General features: G+C 40.3%; 1 protein-coding gene across 6 annotated transcripts in view; it reads left to right on the top strand.

The window, feature by feature from the left end:
- PDE7B (phosphodiesterase 7B) overlaps positions 1–18,121 on the top strand; it is a 290,370-nt gene extending 272,249 nt beyond the window's left edge. For 5 of the 6 annotated variants that reach the window (XM_045524587.2, XM_045524588.2, XM_010965616.3 and 2 more), the window contains 4 exons: positions 4,536–4,680; positions 6,605–6,701; positions 10,504–10,584; positions 14,399–18,121. In XM_045524587.2, coding sequence (XP_045380543.2) covers positions 4,536–4,680; positions 6,605–6,701; positions 10,504–10,584; positions 14,399–14,643 — 568 coding nt within the window. In that variant the 3' untranslated portion in view covers positions 14,644–18,121. Of the gene's footprint in view, positions 1–3,311; positions 4,681–6,604; positions 6,702–10,503; positions 10,585–14,398 lie in introns of those variants that run through there. The other variant, XM_074368299.1, reaches the window with a different exon arrangement.
- Positions 18,122–19,774: the final 1,653 nt, after the last annotated feature.

Here is a 19,774-nt window from a genome sequence, read left to right as displayed (position 1 = left end):
CCATGGCCTCATTTCCACCTGGCCTCACTTTAGCTGCTGTACTATCTTCCAAAGTCACCACTAATTCCTATGTTTAATTGAAATGTGCAGAACCTGGGGTTGCTAGGAGGAGAAAAGTAAATAGATCCCTGTAACTTAAGGTCAAGGGTCACGTGGTTTCTCACCATAGAACAGGCAGTGCACTCTGGGCTCCTAGGTGTACTATGGACCCTCTGATCCTACCCCCTGCTGTTCCCTAGCACCCAGAGGAATGTGGAATTTGTGGGAGGAACTTCAGTTCTGATAACATTTTACCCCCTGGCACTAAGTAAAACCAATCCTCACGCATGGAATAAAAACTGCCTTTTACTAGAACAGTAAATTGCAAAGATCAAAAGGATTAGATGCAAAAAAAAACCTAAAAAAACTAGAGGCACAAATCAAGTAAAAAGGAAGAGGGGGGGTGAGTAGCAAGGGACAAAGAAAGCAGAAAGGAGAAGGGACAGAGGAGAGGGAGGACAGGGAAGAGCAAAGTGACAGGAAAAAAGGAGAGAAGAACCTGGGATCGAACTTGTCCCGGAAATGCCCGCCTTCATCCTGCTTGTTGCTCCATCCGTATTCATGTCCTAAAATCCTTCTACTCATCCCTGTAGACTCCAAATAAAACTACCATATTTTTCACGTGTCTTTGTAGGACGCAGTGTTGTTAATTGCTTCTGCTAGAAGACTCACTGTTACGCAGTAATACACGTGAAAGGACTTTATAATGAAAGTTATCGTCATCATCATCATCATGATTATTCTATCCTCATGTAAATGCTTTCAAACCATTTTTCTGCTTTTGAAAGTAAGACGGGTTAACTGTATAAACTAAGGGAAATTCAGAAAAGTGTTAGTATGAAGTTGCCATTTTCAAAGGTCCAAAACAGTAGAATAGCAACAGTTTCATGTGATTCAACCAAATGAAGAAGAAAAATGAAATTGCTGATCATCCCGCCATAAAGGGATAGTAAACGTTAACCTGAATAGTGTATGTCGTTTTAGTCTTTTTTCAGTACAATTATATTTTAACAAAATAGGGAACTTATTTTGTATGGTGAATGTCCTGATATTTTTCACTTACTGTAAAAGTCTTTTTCCATATCATCAAACCTGCTACTAAAATAAAATGACTTCCATTGCTATAAGGCATTATTGTATCAAATTGTATTAAATATTGCCTATTGTTGATTTTCAAATTTTTATCATTATAAATAATGCTTCACAAGCATTCTTAAACATATATTTTTATCCCAAACTCCAATATGCTATTTTCTTAGAAAACATTTGTGGATAGAAGTTATTTATCAGAAAGAAAGGTGTGAATTTTTAAGGTTCTTGTTGTATATTATCAAATTACTTTTCCAAAAAGCTGTATCTACCTATATTCCCACTGGTAGAGTTATAGAAAATCTACCAATGTACCATCATCAAAATTGAGTTTTATCTCTATTATCTACTTTAAATATTTACAAATTTGACATGGAGAGAGAAAGGGAGACAGAGGAAGAAGTTAGAGACAGAGATAGAGAGAGGGTTTCATTGATTACAAATGAGATTGAAATTTTTTCATGTATTTATTGGCCACTATTATTTCTTTAGGAAACAAATTTTTGTGTTTGGTCTTTTTTTATTTTCCTATCAGTTTTATTATTCATTTGTAAGAAGTTTTTCTATTTTAGTTGCTGTATTTTAACTACAGTAACATGTGTTATATAGTATAAATATCATGTGAAGTTTTTAGTTTTCCTTTTAATTTGGTTTATGAAACATTTTACCTAACTGAAACAGTTATATTTTCTGGTTATAAATGTAATAAATATTCATGTTTTTAAAGAATTCATACAATATTTAGAGCTTTTTTAAGTGAAAATCATTCATAATCCCATGATATATCTTTCCAAATTCTTTTCTGTGATCATAGAGGTCTTGTCTTACATGCTTTGTATCCTGTTTTTTAACGTAACAATAAAACATGGCATTTTTCCATGTCAGTAAATAAACCATACATCATCATACATCATAACGGCTTAATATGCTTGTAACATGATTTACTTAACCAGTCTCCTATTTATGAACTCCTGTCATTTTTTCCCCAAGAATGTTTTATTATTATAAACAACAATAGGATAAACATTCTTATAACATATATCTTTACTAATTATATTTTTACTAACATATTCATAGTAAATTTGTAGGTAAACTGTTGGTCAAATTATTTATATTCATTGCTTTTAACAATAATTCCTAAAATACCCTCCAGGAACATGTACCAGTTTACACTCTCACTAACAGAATAAGACGGATGATTTCCCCATATCATCAACAGCATTAAGTATCACAATCATTAATTCAGCAAATTATTTAGCAGTTACTTTTAATATTTGCTGATAAAAATGTGGGAGATAGTTATCACATAGCTGTTTTAATTTGGGATTTTTTTGTTATTCTAAGAATATTTAATATTGTTTCATACTGTGGGGGCATTTTAAATTTCTTTTGTAACACATTGTCTACTTTCTAAGACTATTTCTAATGTTTAGAAGTTGATTAAAGATGTATATATATGATTTAAAAACAAAAATGTGGATGGTGAAACTATAAACCTTTTAGAATATAATGTAGGGGAATATTTTCATCAGAGGTAAGAAAGATCTCTTAAATAGAAGAAAAATATTAACCATAAATAAAAAGATGTATAAATTAAGTTATATTAAAGATTATCATCCTTTCATCAAAAGACATCATAAAGAAAACAGAAAGACCAGCCACAGAATGAGAGAAGATATTTACAATACATAAGAGACAAAGGACCATTATTGAAATATATTAAGAACTCATAGAATCAATAAGCAAAAGAGAGACAACCCAATAGAATAATAGGTAAAGACTAGAATAGAAACTTCACAGAAGAAGAAATACAAATGGCCAATAAACATATGAAAGTATGTCCAATCTCATTAATTCACATTAAAATTCATATTAAAAATTCATATTAAATTCGTATAATAACCACAAGGAAATTCATATTAAAACCACAGTCAGTTGCATACCCCTCAGAGTGGCAAAAAGTGTAAAGGGTAAGAATGTAAAGCAGTGAGAATCTCATCTATTACTGCCTGGAGTGTAAATGTGTACAGTCATTTTGGAAATAATCGGCAGTATTTAGGAAATTGAAGATGAAAACACTCTGTGATCCGATAACTGTATTCCTGGATATAGTCCTTGGAGAAACCTTTGCACATGTATACCTGGAGGTATACAAGGGTGTTTACTGTGGCATTTTTTCAAAGGAGTCAAAACCCAGAAACAACTCAAGTGACCATCAAAAGTAGAGTGGATAAATACATTGAAATATATTCCTACCATGGGAAGCGATATAATAATGAAAATGGATGAATTGCAGCTCACACATCAACATGGATGCCTTTCAAAAATATAAAGTTAAGTAAGCAAATCACCAGCCGATACTCACCATGTAACCTAAAGAACAAAAGCAGTTAAAATCAAACCGTATTACTTAGATGTGCACACGTAAGTGGTCAAATTATTAATAAATAAATATAAATAAATAAATAAAACAAAGATCAAGAAAATGGTTACTTCAGGGGTTGGAAAAAAGGGGGGTGGGATGAGAGACATGATGGGGACTTTGTGGGGTACTGGCAGGCAATGTTCTTGACCTGGGGGGTGATTGTAAGATATTTATTTCACATTTACTCATTAAGCTGAATATGTATGCTCTATGCACTCTGCTTAAATATACTTCACTTTTAAAGGTGAATTTTAAAACTAGTTATGGATTTTCCTTCCATTGATTACTTTCTATATGTGAGGAAAAGCTCAAATTTGCTTTATTTTTCCAAAATATCCTATTTCCCTTATACCATTTGTTGACCAATATACAGCTTGATTACTGCTTCTTAATGGTGCCTTCATCAACTATGATTCTCTTTTAAGTTCCAGTACCTCTTTCCAGCCTATTTGTTTTGTTCCCTTACTGGAGCTTTCCATTCCGTAGTATCAGGCACTGTTATTATCATTATTATTATTATTATTATTATTATTATTATTATTATTATTATTATTATTATTATTATTATTATTATTATGCTCTTTTCTCCCCCCATGCAAATCTTAAGGTTTGAGTTGGTTTGAACTCTATTAAAAGCACAGCCCAGACGCCTGTGATTCTGTGAGTCTTTTTGTGTCCTCCTTAAAGCATATATTTGGCCTTCAGTCTTTCAGGAACCTGGGAGTGTAAAACCTACCACAGCTTTGTTCACCCAAGGTTTCAGTCTCTCTGTACAGTCCTTGGCATGCCTCCTGTCCAGGGTCAGAAGTGATAGTGGGTGAGAGAATCACTCCTGGGCTGCGAGGGACTGGGACTCTGTGTAATAAACAGAATCAAAGGCAGACATGAGATTACAAGCCACCTGATGACGGCAGAATCAATCACCCTCCTCAAAGGGATTTGCTTTGTGTGTGTGTTTTCTCTTTCATTCTTGTGGATGCAGACAGGATATTGAACAGCAGCTGGGCTCCTTGATCTTGGCTACAGACATCAACAGGCAGAATGAATTTTTGACCAGATTGAAAGCTCACCTCCACAATAAAGACTTAAGACTGGAGGATGTACACGACAGGCACTTTATGCTTCAGGTAAACAACCACCACAAAAAGAAGTCATTCTCCTCTCTGGGTACAACGCTTAAGGACACGATCAATCATTTTAGTGTATTTGAGGAGTATCTCCCATGGTACAAGCTAGAGCAGTGACCTACTTTATGAAAAACTTTGAGACACATGAAATTTTTAAGTGGTTTCCAAGCAAGTAATATCTGGGTTTCACGTCAGTAAGTTGATAATATCTCATTTTTCCTTGTTTGGTAACTGCTTCACCACAAAGTAGTCCCTCTGGGTAGTTGCATGCAGGAAGAATCTACTACATTTTGTGGCTTGATGTAAAGTTGACCACTGTCAGACCTCTGCAATTTTAGAACACTGTTTCTTTAATACAAAAGTGTATTATGTTAACTATAGCACCAACAAAAACTGAGAAACAAGTCTCCTTCCTTTACCTAAAGCCTGTTAAATTTAAACTCTGCTTTACTTCCCTTTCCCATCTAAACTCGTATTTTCATCTGAGGCTCAAACATGTGTACCTAGTCTTAACATTTTAAGCACCAGTAAATAAATGATTTTAAGTTTAATTGAATGAATTGAGTCACATTAAGCCCAGCTTTTCTGTTTCATTCCGTGGCAAGAAGGCGTTTGTGACGGGAGAACAAGGGGAGGAGGGGACCTGGGAAGCAGAAGTCTGACCTTGGATCCAAACCACAGGCTTTTTCTTGATCTTCCATTTTCATTCATCTTCCTTCTTTCCTTTTGGCACAAAAGCCTGAATGGGTGGATCCTGGATGCAGCTGGCTAGACCAACCCTAACCAGGGAGCTGGAGCTGCACGTGGGAGACTAAACTGTGCAGTCTTTTTCCTCCCGTGTCTGCATGCTGCCTTCTAAGCTGTCCACCATGCTCCATCCTTTTCAGGAAGTACTCTCCTCCCAGCTGTAAAACTGTATCTCCCTCCTGCTTTCTTCCCAAACTAGTCTGCTAGTCCCTGAGTGCCCCAGACGTCTGATTTTAGACCTGAGCCAAGTTGTGAGTAGCTGAGAGATTTGGCCTGAACAATTGCATTTCAAAAAGAAAGCTTGCTAACACAAATGAATCCCTAAAGGGCAGAACCTGGAGGGTACTTCTGTCCCTTACCTACTCTTAACAGGTGCTGGTACCCCCATTAACTGGGAAATAAAGAACCAAGCAAGTTTGCAGCTTACTACGACCCAGGCTCTCCCAGCCCGCAACGCTGCTAGCAGCTCTGTGAGCCCAGAGAACTAGGTCAAAACCAGCAGACCTTGCTTGTGGGGAGGGCACACCATCAGGAGCCCATCTGGGCAGTGGTGTCCCGGCAGTTGGTGGTTAAGGGTAAGAATCCGCTTCTCTGAAATTCAAAGGAACCCTCCTAGGGTCAGCAGCACTGACCAAGCTGGCGTCCCAGACGCAGACCAGCGGGAGGCCAGCCAAGGAGGCCTGGACTGATCTCTGCAAACCGAACGCTCGGAGGTTTGATATGACTTAGCTCCCTGGCTGGCAGTCTGAGCTTGCTCCCACACACAGACACAGCATATAAATGCAAACACACACGTGGCCGCTGTGGGTGAGGTCCCAATGATCTCACTCGAGCCTGGCTGGGGCCCCCGCGGCCTCCCTGCCCACGAGGGGTGGGGCAACAGCCCGAGCCAGGCCGTGGCTTTCCTTGGCCTGCCCACCCCGAGTCTCCTCCAGGAAGCTCCGTGTCCTTGGACGGTGGCTCTTCTAACTGCTATAAAGTGGGAGTTCTGAATGGAGGTTTTGTGCGGGGGTGAAGAAGTGCTGTTTCCTGAAGAGGCACGTCCGGGAGGCCTCTGTAAATACTGATCGGGTAGCCGGAGGCCGACTGGTGGGTCTGACGGCCCCTGGGGCTTGGGGTGCATTTGCTGCTCAAGGATCATCCTCTGACCATCTCTTCTTGCCCTGTCATTTCTCAGATCGCCTTGAAGTGCGCTGACATTTGCAACCCCTGTAGAATCTGGGAGATGAGCAAGCAATGGAGCGAAAGGGTCTGTGAAGAATTCTACAGGCAAGGTTAGTAGTGACTGGCAGTTTTCCTTGCTCCTTCTCCTTTTAGGCATTTATCCTAATAAAACAGGAAATGGCTAATCTATTATGACATTTGTTCTTTCATTGACTCTTATTATCCTAACCTTTCTCTTTAACCCTCTTGCAAACCAGCCAGCTCTTTTTTGGAAATAATTTAAGAATAAATAACATTGATTTACTATGGAAACAGGTAGTGATGAGGTACAATAAAAATGAGCAAAAGAGGGATATATATATATTTGATGGTTTTCCTCTGTGGATATAAGAATTTGAGGGGCAGTTTGATTTTCACTCTAACCTTCATTTTAATGAGCTGAGCACGGCCAAAGGCTAAATGCCATTTGGGGTCAATGTTTTCCACTCGGACAGAAGGACTTAGACTTTTTTTGTATCCCTTTCCTTCACTTTCTTAAATGAAGTTAATCATGAAATAGAGCACAGCTGGCCAGAGTTCATCCTCTCAAATACATGCAATAAAAAGACAAATGGCCCCAAGTTAGGGAATAATTTTAAGAGATCAACCTCATTCAGAAATAAGGCCATGAACGAGCAGCAGGAGCTTGCCGTTGGGGGGATCTGGGCCTTTAAACACAGCTTGTTTCTTCAGGCCCAGTTTCAGTGCTCAGGATGTTTGTTCAGGCACAACAGGGCCCTGATGTTAGTGACAGGATCAGGTTGGAGAGGCTGAGAACAAATAAAGGCTGAAGTGTCCCACATACCAGCTCTGTGGGGAGGTCAGGTAGCAAGAGTGAGCCTTTTGGAGAAGGCGCCATAGAAAGATGTGTCAGTGACATCGAGATGGTCCCAGAGACAGAAGACAAAGCAGAACGGATTGGGTTCAGGCGGGGCCAGGAGGCTCCACTCACCATCTCTCCCCTTTGAGTTAAAGCACTCACGTAGCTCCCACTCTGTGTAATTTCACTTCAGTAGAGTGTGAGTGGTTAGGAATGAGGAGATCAGTTCCAGTTGCCCATGATATAAAATCTCCACTGAGGGAAAAACAAAAGGAAATATGGTGAACTTGGAGCAGGGCAGTCTTGGATCTGATCAGATAAATACTTTCTCTACTGTAAGATACAGAAAACATCGAAGTAGCACAGTGAGAGAGGGGCTAGGATCTTCATCCTTGGAATCAAGCAATGGACAGAGAAAAGAGTCTCTACTCCGTCCCTCTTGGTTTTGACTCAGTCACAAATTCCTGTTGGCATTGACCGGAGTTTAAACCCTTTCATTCACTTATCTTGCACGCTATTTGGGTTATGAGCAACTTGGAGCATGGACCATGTCTCTGGGGCAGAGAGTAAGGCCCACAGAGCTGGTAAATTGAAGTTGTTAACTAAGTAGAGCAAATGGGATCAACCAATCAAGGTAATCTGTAACATTTCTTTGAAAAACGTATTGTTGTCCTCATAATAATATGCACGTGCAGCATTGTAAGATGAAACAACGTGGAACATTTGTAACTCCGATCACTAAAGGTAAGCCTCCATACACTTTGCTCTGGTATGTCTCCTGGCAGAGAAAGGAAAATACAGAGGGCATGTCAGGTGCTTTTTATTTAATAGCCTTATGGGTCTAGCAGAAGTTCAGACTATTTAAGAGGAGAAGACCAGACTTTCTGATTATACAAACTCCCTGTCCTCCATACTGAATTATTTTTTAGAAATTCTATAAGCACAACTTGTATCATTTTGATTACTCTTACTCTGGCTTTCAGTTTAGGATTTGGGCTTCCACAGACTGCTACCAGTCTCAGCCAAAGTATCTTTAATGATTTGTGATATTGAGCAAAGGAAGATCCCTAAACTCAAGGTTGAGGACAGAAGGGGAAAGAAAGATGAGATCCCGTGAATCAAGAAAACAGTGTTAAATTCTCACAGCAGATATTAGGATTCAAACATCATTCACCCTCTTCCCCTCACTGCCTTAAGAAAGTGGAATTTCTGTCCTATTGTAACTACAGATTGGTATCTTCCCAATCAACCAAGATCCCCAGACGTTCTCATTGAACATCTGTTTCCAGCCTCGTCTAATCCTCAGCAAAGCTGTGAATTACCTATGTACAAAACCCCACTGGGGGTGTCATGAAGGAGACACAAAGTCTAGTTAATGTTTCATAAACTCAAAATCCTAATCAGTAAAGTTCCTAGAGGAGAGAAACTGTAGTTTTCCTCTTTGTATTCTCTATATTGATTAACAAAATGTCTGAAACATACAGTGCTTTGTAAATATATGTTGAAGTAAGTGAATGAATAAATGATCCAATTGGAAGATTGCTTATGGCAGAGGTCACAGGAGAAGAGCTGGTGCTGAGGATGGTAGAATCTAAGCTGGGTATTAAAGGATGTGTAGTGACTGCATTTTCCAATGTAGCCATGAGGCACATGTGGCTAGTTAAATTTAAATTAATTAGATCAAATAAAATGTAAAATTTAGTTCCTCAGTTTAATTGATATTATTTCAAGGGACTACTGTAGTGGGTAGTGCAGAGAACATTTCCCTCATTGCAGGAAGCCTCATAGGTCTAGATAGAGAGGAGTGGAAATGGACAGAGACACTGAGGTAGGGACCATCCCCCTGCCTCATAGACCAGCTTGGTCCCATAGAAGGTGAGAATGAGAGGATTTGTTGAGCCCTGTACACGAGGCTAAGGTAGAGAACATGACAGTGGCAGTCATCTTAAAAAGTGCAATTAGGGCAACATACAGAATTGAAGCATAAGAAATTCTGAAGAAACTAGCTAAGAAGCAAAACCTAAGAGTGAGTTATGAAGAAACCAGATAAAGATGTGGTATATAGATAACAATGGAATACTACTCAGCCATAAAAAAGAATGAAATTTTGCCACTTGCGACAACATGGATAGACCTGGAGGGTGTTATGCTTAGTGAAATGTCAGACAGAGAGAGACAAATACTGTATGTTTTCACTTATATGTAGAATCTAAAAAATAAAGCAAAGGAATGTAACAAAATAAAAACAGACTCACAGATACAGAGAACAAACAAGAGGTTACCAGTGGGGAGAAGGAAGAGGGGAAGAGCAAGACAAGCGTAGGGGATTAAGAGGTACAAACTACTAGGTATAAAATAAATCAGATACAAGGATGTAATGGACAGCACAGGGAATATAGCCAATATTTTATAATAACTTTAAATGGAGTATAATCTATAAAAATATTGACTCACTATGTTGTATACCTGAAACTATTATAATATTGTAAATCAACTATCTTTCAGTTTAAAAAAACAGAAAGAAATAAACCACATCAGTCTTGAGGATCACCAGGACACAAGAGACCATGGGCGCCATGGCTACAGTCTTGGAGAAAATGTTGGAAATGTGGCATCTCAAAGATTCTAGCTCAGTGGTTAAGTGCACACTTTCTGAAGCCAGACTTCCTCAGTTAAAGGAGGCAGAGTGAAAAGAGGGGGAAAGCAGCAACCTGTTTTATTAACCTGTAACTTAAAACCAGAACTTCTATTTCATGTTGGGAAATTGGCCATTAGTTTTCTTGTTCTTATAGACCTTTGTTCAAAAGGTTATTTTCGTCCCAGAGAGCACACCTGTTTACAATGCGCCTATTGTAAATGGTTGTTGATACTCTAATAATTTTAAATTTTCACAGAAGCTACCAGAGCAAGGCAGAACCAGTCGCTGCTAAAGGGTTCCTAGTGATAAGGCAGGGAACAGCGATTCCCAGAGAACTTCCAACTAGACCACTAAAACTATCAACACTTATTTTTATAAGTTCTAGATTACCAATGTGTTTCTTCTTTTTTCTTAGGTGACCTTGAACAGAAATTTGAACTGGAAATCAGTCCTCTTTGCAATCAACAGAAAGATTCAATCCCTAGTATACAAATTGGTGAGTTGAATTCAATTTTAATTTCAGATGAATAGTTGTGTCACCTCTGCCAAGAGTCACCAAGATCTACACATGGCTTTCAAAAACCCAAACTAGAGCCCTTTTGAATGGCTGAGTCCAGATAAACCCTCTAATCATGACTAATCTACTAGGTAGTTACCAATTGAGAAACTATGAAAAACAGAGTAAAAGCTTTATTATAGACCCTTAACTAACCTGTATTAACTTTATAGTTCAGAATTGAATCTAACCGAAATAGAGTAGAGGAAAGTAACAAGAATCAATTATTGGCTGAAGGTTGGATTTGCTCACACTCTCTTTGAGACTTAAGGGTGCAGTTTAGAATCTTTCCAATCTGGTCACTACTCTTCATCCTCAGTGCACAAACCCAAGGGCTCAGTCCTCAAGCCCAGGCCCGGCAAGCCATGCTGTCCCTTGTGACCTGGGTCCCATGCTCTTCTACTCTTCATTTCAAAATGTATTTTCAGTCTCTTTCTCTTAGGTGTCACTTACAGTAAACTGTTAAACTGTGATGTTAATGCACCTAAAAGAACTATTAGTTTCTATCACTCCTTGAAACACACTATCAATTCCATCTACAAGTCTTCCTTTTCCTTGTAATTCCTCCAATTAAAACCAAACTCAGAACTTTAGCTCTTTTGCTTAAAATTATGGCCCTCATGTGTACCAGTTCATGTTCTTCACCAGTTCCCACAGACCTCAGACAGCTTAATGCATTCACAGTCCTGCAAACCTCTGCAAGACTCGAGGCTTTATGCCTTGAAATTGAGGGGGAAAAGGGCACCCAAAAAGATCAACTGAAAATTAAGAAAACCATATCGAGTTAAAATGATATGCTTCCAATTACTGAGGGTCACAGTGAATCCACAGTCCCACAAACAAGTCACAAAGTCATCGTAAGGAAATAGGAACAAAATTAATCTAGTTGAAAAATACAAAGGGAATATACAAAGATTACAAAGACATGTTGGAATTATGATATTGGTGCTCTTTTTTTCCCCTTTGTTTCCCTTAACATTGTTTTCCCTTAATATTGTTATGTTCTTTTCACAATTAAACCGATTCTTCCACCTGTAAAAGGGAGAGAGGTGTTACGAAAAACTAGAACCCAGGAAGAATCCATCTCCTATGAAGCTACAGAATTGCTGGCGATGGGGCAGGAAGGGCAGCCGCATCAGCAGAAATACAGCCTCAGCCTCCTTGGATGCAGTACCCTATCTGGTTGTGTTAGCTGTGGAAACTCTGCAGATGTGATTCAAAAGGAATAGATCCTGACCAAAATCCTAATCCTGAGACCCAGTTTGCTATACTCTGGCTAGAAAGAAATTTGCCAGGCATCTGTTAAAGACATTTTGAGCCCCCAAAGAAAAGCATTCATATTGTTAAAGCACGCAACCCGGATTTGCAAGACAGACTTGATTTCGGAGAGTCTATCCTCTTGTTGTCATGAGAACACACTTATTTTGTCAGATCATATGTCCTGATTTTCAGCTCAGGAAAATGTGGTTACCATAGATACCTGTTTTTTAAATGGGATGGGGATTGAGTGAAGAGGAAAATCCTATGGATGCTACACCAGCACACCAATAATAAAAAGAAAGAGGTGATTATAAAACAACCCTTAGTACCAAAATCTTGCTGTCTCTTGTTCCACATCTCCCAGCTTTGTAGGTTCAGGGCTGGGAGGTGTCATGTGCAGGGGTAGATTAGGCTAAGCTGGAAAAACCCAAAAGGATGAACAGAGTCTAATGGGAGCTGTGGGCTCCAGCCTCCCAGACAGGGGTTTTTCCAGTGGGTCCTAAACTTGCAGCTGCTTCCTCTGTCCTGATTCCACTGGGACTGAAAAATGTCCCCTCTCTTTCTCCTTTCCCAGTCCACAGTGAGGATTTCCTGAGCACCATCTCAAGCTTAGATCTGATGTTCTGTTTAAGTAATTCATATTTACCCAAATGAAACAGCGACTTAATATCCACCCCTCCACACATTCCTCCCCTGTCTCCATCAAACTCTGTATTTAAAAAAAAAAAAGGCATTAAGTCAAATGAATCTCTAATTGGTGAAACCTATAGAAAGGTGAGAAGAAAGAGGTTTTCCCTTGATCTCTCTGAAGCCACCATTTCTCCCTTCCCCAACTCGCACCCCTCCAGGAGGACAGTATCCCAGCAAGGTCAGGTTCTACGTCACTTGAGTAGAAGAGGGAGGTTGGCACAATATGCTGGGAACCTATGGAACAGGCTCCCGAATCTGATTGTGCAGAAGCCTTTCTTCATTGGGAAACTGCCTCATGGTGCCTATACAGACTTGAAAATCACTCTCCTCTCTCCAAACGAGGTCTTAATGTCTGACGAGTAGAAACACAGAGGTGTAATTCCAGAATAATTTCAGGAAGAAAATGAGTTGATTTTATTTTAAGTATTGGGTTTTTAAATGTGGGATTTGTACCTATTTTTTACACTTAAGTAACCCTGATACATATTCACACCTTAAACTTTAGAATAATAAAATATTGCAAAGTATCCTTTTAGATATCTAATATCTAATCTCACTTAAGATGAAAGACATTCAAAATTCAATATGGAGACTGTGAAGGAGGTGAAGAAAATTCAAGAATAGCAAGCAAGAACATTCCAGAATGTAATCCTTACTTCCTGTCTGCCTGCATAACCTTATCAACAATGTAGACAGCAAGTCGCTGGCTTAACTCTCCTCCTCAGGTTCAGGTTATCTAAAATAATCTTATAATATTTAAATCATATTTCACGTCTGATGAGATGATGCAGACATGTATGATAACATTTTGCATTGCTGCATCCTTTTCCAATCTCTACAGCATCCTCAGAGGCCACGTATCTGCTGTCTGTCCAACAGAAAGATAATCAAATCAAGCCTTATAATTCACATGCCTGTAGACATACAGGGTTAGTTGTTGGAAGATTTTGTTATGCTGAAAAACATTTACCTTTTCTCTGCATACCTACATTTCAGGGAAATAGAATAAAACCTAAATATATCCAAGGCTATGATGAGTCCAATAATTCCAGCCTAAACTGGAAGTTACCTTTGCTTTAATAAATCACAGCTAAATGAAAGCACATTAAGAGTGAAACATGATTAGAAAGCAACAAGGCTAAAAATAGTTAAGAGAACAGACAGGCAAACAAAGAAGTTTAATATCAGCCAATCTTATCTCGTCATTCAAGCAGAACTTTGATGCAGGTAAAAATTTGTCTTGACGATAAATGAACTTATATTACCTACACTTAGTTATTTAACATAATTGAAAGCAAGACAAAACAGTGAAACAATAATTCTGAAAAGAACATCCTACAGGGTAAATGTGTGAATCCTTCAGAGGGTCTCAGCCAATGGTGTGCCCCTTCCTGGTAGCATCTGCCCTTTCCTCCCCGCCGCCCCCACCCTCTTAGTTCTAGCAGAGACCTTTTTTAGCTTTTTTGTTTATATGTCTTTCTCCTTCAAACAATAATGGCCAATATTATTGAGTGTTTTCTAGGTGCCAGGAGCTTTCTAAGCATTTCACATGTGTTAATTCATTTCATTGTCATAGCAACCCTGTGGGTTTGATACCTTTCTTAACTCGTTTTCATAAAACTGAGGCACAGAGGTTAAATGTCAGGCCCAAGATGACGTATGTTACTAAACTGAAGGCAAGGACCCCGTCTTGGTGGCCTTCATACCCCAGGCCGAGAACGTCCTGGGCCCAGTGTGTTGGTGAGGGAGGAAGAAGCAGCTCCTCCTTTCCTGCTGCTGCTGAGTTTGGCCTTGCCTGTTCCAGGTTTCATGACCTACATCGTGGAGCCCCTGTTCCGGGAATGGGCCCGTTTCACGGGAAACAGTGCCCTGTCTGAGAGCATGCTCGGCCATCTCGCACACAACAAAGCCCAGTGGAAGAGCCTGTTGCCCAAGCAGCACAGAAGCGGCGCCGGTGGTGATGGCGGGGGCGGGGGCGGCGGCGGCCCGGACCCCCGCCCGGGGACTGAGGACGAGGAGCCTACCGGGACCGAAGGCGACGCCGCGTAGTGCCAGCCCCGCCAGCCCCCTGCTCTGCACACTGAGAAGGACCGCCTCCTGGAGCAGAGGCCTGGGAGAGGGCAGCAGCTCGGAGGGGCTCCGGCCGACCCAACCGGCCCCTCTCTGGGTGTGGTCCTGGGGCTCTGGGGAACGCCCGCTCCTCCACTTCCCCGCCTCCCTCCTTTCTCCAAGTGTACAGAAGCCATTGTCACCTCAGCATCAGCTGCCCAAATGAGCAACTCCATTCCGCAACGAGGGAGCCGATTCCAGGGGCCGACTTGGCCCTCGAGGAGAAGACCCGGGAGTAAGAAGCGGTGCTTCGGCCGCGGCCCCCTCGGCCCTGGGTCCCACTGGGACAGGCAGCACCTCCTAAGTCCAGAGCATCTTCACGCGTGCCGTCAGACTGCTGATCTGCATGACAAAACACCAGCATATTTGGAACTCCAAGGATATTGGTCTTAAGTGCAAGAGCACAAACGAGAGCGTTAAAGAAAGTACCTTCTATTTTAATAATAATTATTATTATAAAAAATAATAAATCTTTTTAACTTTTCTATTGTATGCACTCGACAGTGGATCGAAAACTTTGGACTAAGATTACTCAATGTACCCAAACTCGAACAGGGGGTTCATTGTTTTCTTACAGACTTTATGCCACTTTGGGTCAGAGATCTGGCATCTTCTTGGTTTAAGAAACCACGTTTCCTATCCGATCTGAGGGGAAGGTGCTGTACAGTTCATTCCTTTGCACCATTAGCCCACCTGCCTTTTATCCATAACTCAGATTCAGTGACATGTTTATATTCCCACCTGTACATTTTCTGTAAATACCGAGCGCTACTGATTCCCATGCCAAAATACATGAGTATTATGGGATTGCTACCTGTATAAACAATGGCACTGTGAACAGAATCCTGTTAGTTTTAATACAAGAGAATGCATTTGTAAATATGGTATAGAGTCTATTAATATACTATTGTTTGCAGATAAAGGCCTTAACTTTAAACATCTTTCATCTTCTGAAAGCTGCCCAACTTAAATCCTCACAGATGTCCTTCTGAACTGCCTTCCCATGTCCGTCTTTACACTTTTCAGCTAAGGTCACAAAGCAAAACTGAATAAAGTCTTTGAAGAAAGAGTTTGGAAACTTCACGTGCATTCCGCTTGCGACCATAGTGCTTAATCTATGGCACCAAGCACCGTGTCCTCAGATGAACAAGACCCTTCAGCAAGCCTGGAGTCTCCTTTCAACACAGCGACATTGCACTCTGTTTAAACAAGCCAGCTGATAAACTTGTGTTTATACAACTCTGGTCATGGAACATGGTGGTGTGTCGGCCTCGTGGGACACATAGCAGGTCTCACACCCCTTCTGTGACCCTGTCATCTAACTGTCAGGGACTTCCCTGCTCCCCTGCCGTCTCTTCTGGCTACAGTACCAAAGCACCTTTGGTTTATGGTTGGCGTGCATTTCTTTGGTGTTAATAGTAACTGGATTTTTCTTTTTCCTCCATTTCATGTGAACAACTACCCAGCTGTTTAGCAGAAGTTAACATAATTTAAGTAAAGAAAATATTTCCGTTTTCTGATAGGATTTACCTTCCTGGCAGGTGATCGTGGTGAACTGAGGCACTAGCTAGCAGAGTCACCTTGGAATTTGTTGCTGTTTCTTCTGCAGACACTTGGCCATAAAATCAATTTGTTATAGCATTCTTCTCTAGTCGGCTACCCTCTGTGCATTGAACCTTTTCTCTAGAAGTTCTAGCATAACTAACAGCAGATGAAAATTGGCCATGTCCCATTTCTTTTTAGCTTAACCAACATGGTAGTAAGAGAATTATAATGTGATTGTTTCTGCCGCTGCCAAGCTGTTTCGCAAGCTGATAAAACATCAGCTAACTCTCACTCCCGAAGTGCAACTCTTTTTTTTTTTTTTCCCCTCCTAGCATACAAATGAAATGTTAGAAACTTGACTGGATTGTATTAAGTTCCAGCAGGGAGACCGAGGCTTGCAGAGTTAAGATTTAGGGGAAATTTGGAAAGTTGGTTGTACTTTCTAAATCAAAGTAAGAGAGATTATCGGATGGGACTAAAGAAAGTGTGAAAACCTCATGAAATGGGTGGATGATAAGTTGAAATTGTTGATGTGGGTAAGAAGGCAAGTTATGAAAACTTAACACTAACTTTGGGTTTTGGTTTGGGGGATTTTTTTTCTTTCCTGTAATAACTATGAACTGACACACAAGTCTTTATTGCTTTAATACTCTGAAGCTCTCGGCTTGGTGAGGCCCCAAAAGAGAACGTATTGAATGTATTTCTGCTTCCAGACCTCTCTTATTTTGATTTGGTGATGCAGAGGGCGTTTCATAATCTATTTTTAATATACATGAGATCAAATCAAGGAAAGCGGTTACTGGGGAGGATACAGTAGCGATAAGAAAGAAGATGCCATTTTAGCTAATGGAGCCTCTACTTTGAGTTTAGGAAATGGACTTTGTTTAAGCTATATTTATATCATAATTTAAATGAACAAGATTGGAGGCCTTTTTAGTAGTTCCAAGTTTATAGGACGAAAGTCTGTTAGTTCTTAAAGAAGAGCTCACAGAGAAAACTACCAAATATCTAACAATTAAGCCTAGAAAGCAGCCACTAGTACAATAAAATTCTGAAGGAAAATGAAATGTGATGCATAAACTATATCCATTTGTCTCCCTTCAGCCATCTGGAGATTTCTTGAGTTCCTCGTTTTTTGACAAAAAAAGAAAAAATGTGAAAACTCTTTTTTTCCTGCCTCTAGTGACTCTCTTCAATATCTCAATAGAAGGAGTCCGATTACTAGTTAAGACACAGCTGTTGGGTCATCTGTGGACTTGATCTTCATGTCCTTCTCTTAGTCCATGGACCGGCAAAGAGCTGACTTCCCAAGTTTAATCCTTTCAGTGCTTGAGGAGAGAGGTGTCAAAGGGCTATTTTTAATAAGTGAAAGGTAAAGTCAAAATCGAAGAAAGAGAGAACAGATATCACTGCCAGGCCTGATAGGCAAAGCCTGCTTTTCCTTTTAACAGCACCTGTCAGTAGTCAGAACCCTGTTCCTGAAACCCTGACTACCCCAACTCCCTGCTCGGCTGAGTGAACATCCCGCTCTGTTCCTACCTGCCCAAGGCTTCCTGCAACGGGACGTGGAGTGTGTCCTGCAACACTGTCCCCAGACAGTGCTTCCTGCAAAACACAGGCTTGTTCTCTAACCTTTTCTCGTGTTGAATCAGATCTGCTCACTGATTGAACATTGGTTCTGAGCTTGTATCTCACTGTATTTCTTATGCTTTGTTCTTTTAAGCAAACTCTTAAAATTGTGTTGTTTTGTGTACACACATGGGGTTTGGGGGAAAAAAAAAACACCTTGTGAGTTTCTGCTCAAAATGTGGCCTAAATAGCCATTGGCATGTCTAGATAAATAATTAAAAATAAAGATAATTTCTTTAAAATATCACACTATGAAAATATCCTGATTCTCACCAGGTAACATGTTACCAGCCAACCAATCAGATTCACGGTCAAGGCCAAGAGCACAGATGCAGACATGGTCCAGGTGACTCATTCCACTGGCGGGTTGTAGAAACAGCCATGTCCATGAAACCATCATTCACCAGTCAATGCCAAGAGAAGGGTAAAAGGGCCACCGTTCAGCTCTGCATTTCCCCTGAGCCCTGATTTTTTTTCTGATCCACATTTGTCAAACTCATATATGAATGAGAATCGGGTACAATGTTTTACATTGTGAAAACATAGCAGACTCAATTCAAGAATTACTTGTGAAAAATATGGTCTTGCATTTCAGGATTGGAAGCCACCAAGAACAGTAGCAGAGTTCAGTCAGGAAAGCTGAGAGTCTAAATCTATCTGGAAATGGAGGAGATAAAAAAAAAAAAAAAAAAAACACCAGTCACGTTTCACAGAAGCAGTGTTAAATCTTTACATATTCTCTTCATTCTTATTCTCTTCAATAAGATTTGTATTCAGAACCTCACTGACTCCTTAGTGCTTCCCCATGTCTGAATGTAAAGTCACTTTTTTAATTTGTCAACATTCTATATCACTAAGTCAAAATCATAGGCGGTTTTCCAAGTAAAGGTCAGACATGACTTTCAAATGTACCTGGGAACCTAACAGAGGCATTGTCAAAAAGGCCAAGCCTACGTCAGTAAATTGAACTTAATTCAACAAATATATGATTCAAGATCTACTATGTGCCAGAGGTTGTGCTAAATACTTGGGATACAGAAATACCCAGTCCCTCCAGAAGCCCACAGACTTGGCGTCACCAGCGAACTCTTCTAGGAGATTTCATGAGAACGTCAGTGAGAGCTCGGCTCCTGGACAACAACGTAATGTAACACAGATAAGCTTTGGGGAGAGAAGTGGTCCCAATCTTGATTCTGTCACTGACTTATTCTGTGACTTCAGGCAAGTTAGTGAACCTCTACAGATTATTTCCAGACAGTCACATCTTTATGCTTTTGTTATGGCAGTTAAGAGAGATTGCTCACAAAAAGCACCCAGCACTCTGGTCCATGATAGGCTTTTAAGAGATGCAAGTTCTCTCCTCTTAAATTAAAAGATGCTGGACAAATAGTGATTCACACATATATGGAGAATATACGGGTGGGGGGGGAATGTAGTAAAGAAATGCTGGTGGTTTTACATTGGGAAGTCAGGCTCATTTTTACATTTTTTAAACAGCTTGGTTAATTTATGTACTTATTTATTGGCAAGGTTGGGTAAAAAGTTTACCCGATGAAAACTCTGCCTTCACCACAGCCTGCTTTTCTGTTTATCCCTCTACATTCTGGACTAGAAGATAGTGTATCTTTCATTTGCAGTTTTGTCAGAAATTTCTGTGAAGGAAACAGCTCCTAAAAACAAAATGAGAGTCATTTATCTCCTTTGCATCTATGCAAACAAAGCCCCAGTTCTGGTTGGTGATGGCTCGCTCTGCTCCTCTGTGCCAGTCCCCCCAAGGGTTGCTGAGCTTTCACAGGCTCTGCAGGAGCAGACACGGGTTGGTGCCTCCAGGAGGCACTTGGTCCACTCATCACACATTTCCAGACATGTTCTCAGCTAATGCTTACTGTCTCTCCTG

This window comes from Camelus bactrianus, chromosome 8 (assembly GCF_048773025.1).
Source record: "Camelus bactrianus isolate YW-2024 breed Bactrian camel chromosome 8, ASM4877302v1, whole genome shotgun sequence".
Classification (NCBI taxonomy): domain Eukaryota; kingdom Metazoa; phylum Chordata; class Mammalia; order Artiodactyla; family Camelidae; genus Camelus; species Camelus bactrianus.
The sequence above is the reverse complement of the archived record's forward strand: the minus strand, read 5'-3'. Positions and strand labels throughout refer to the sequence as shown.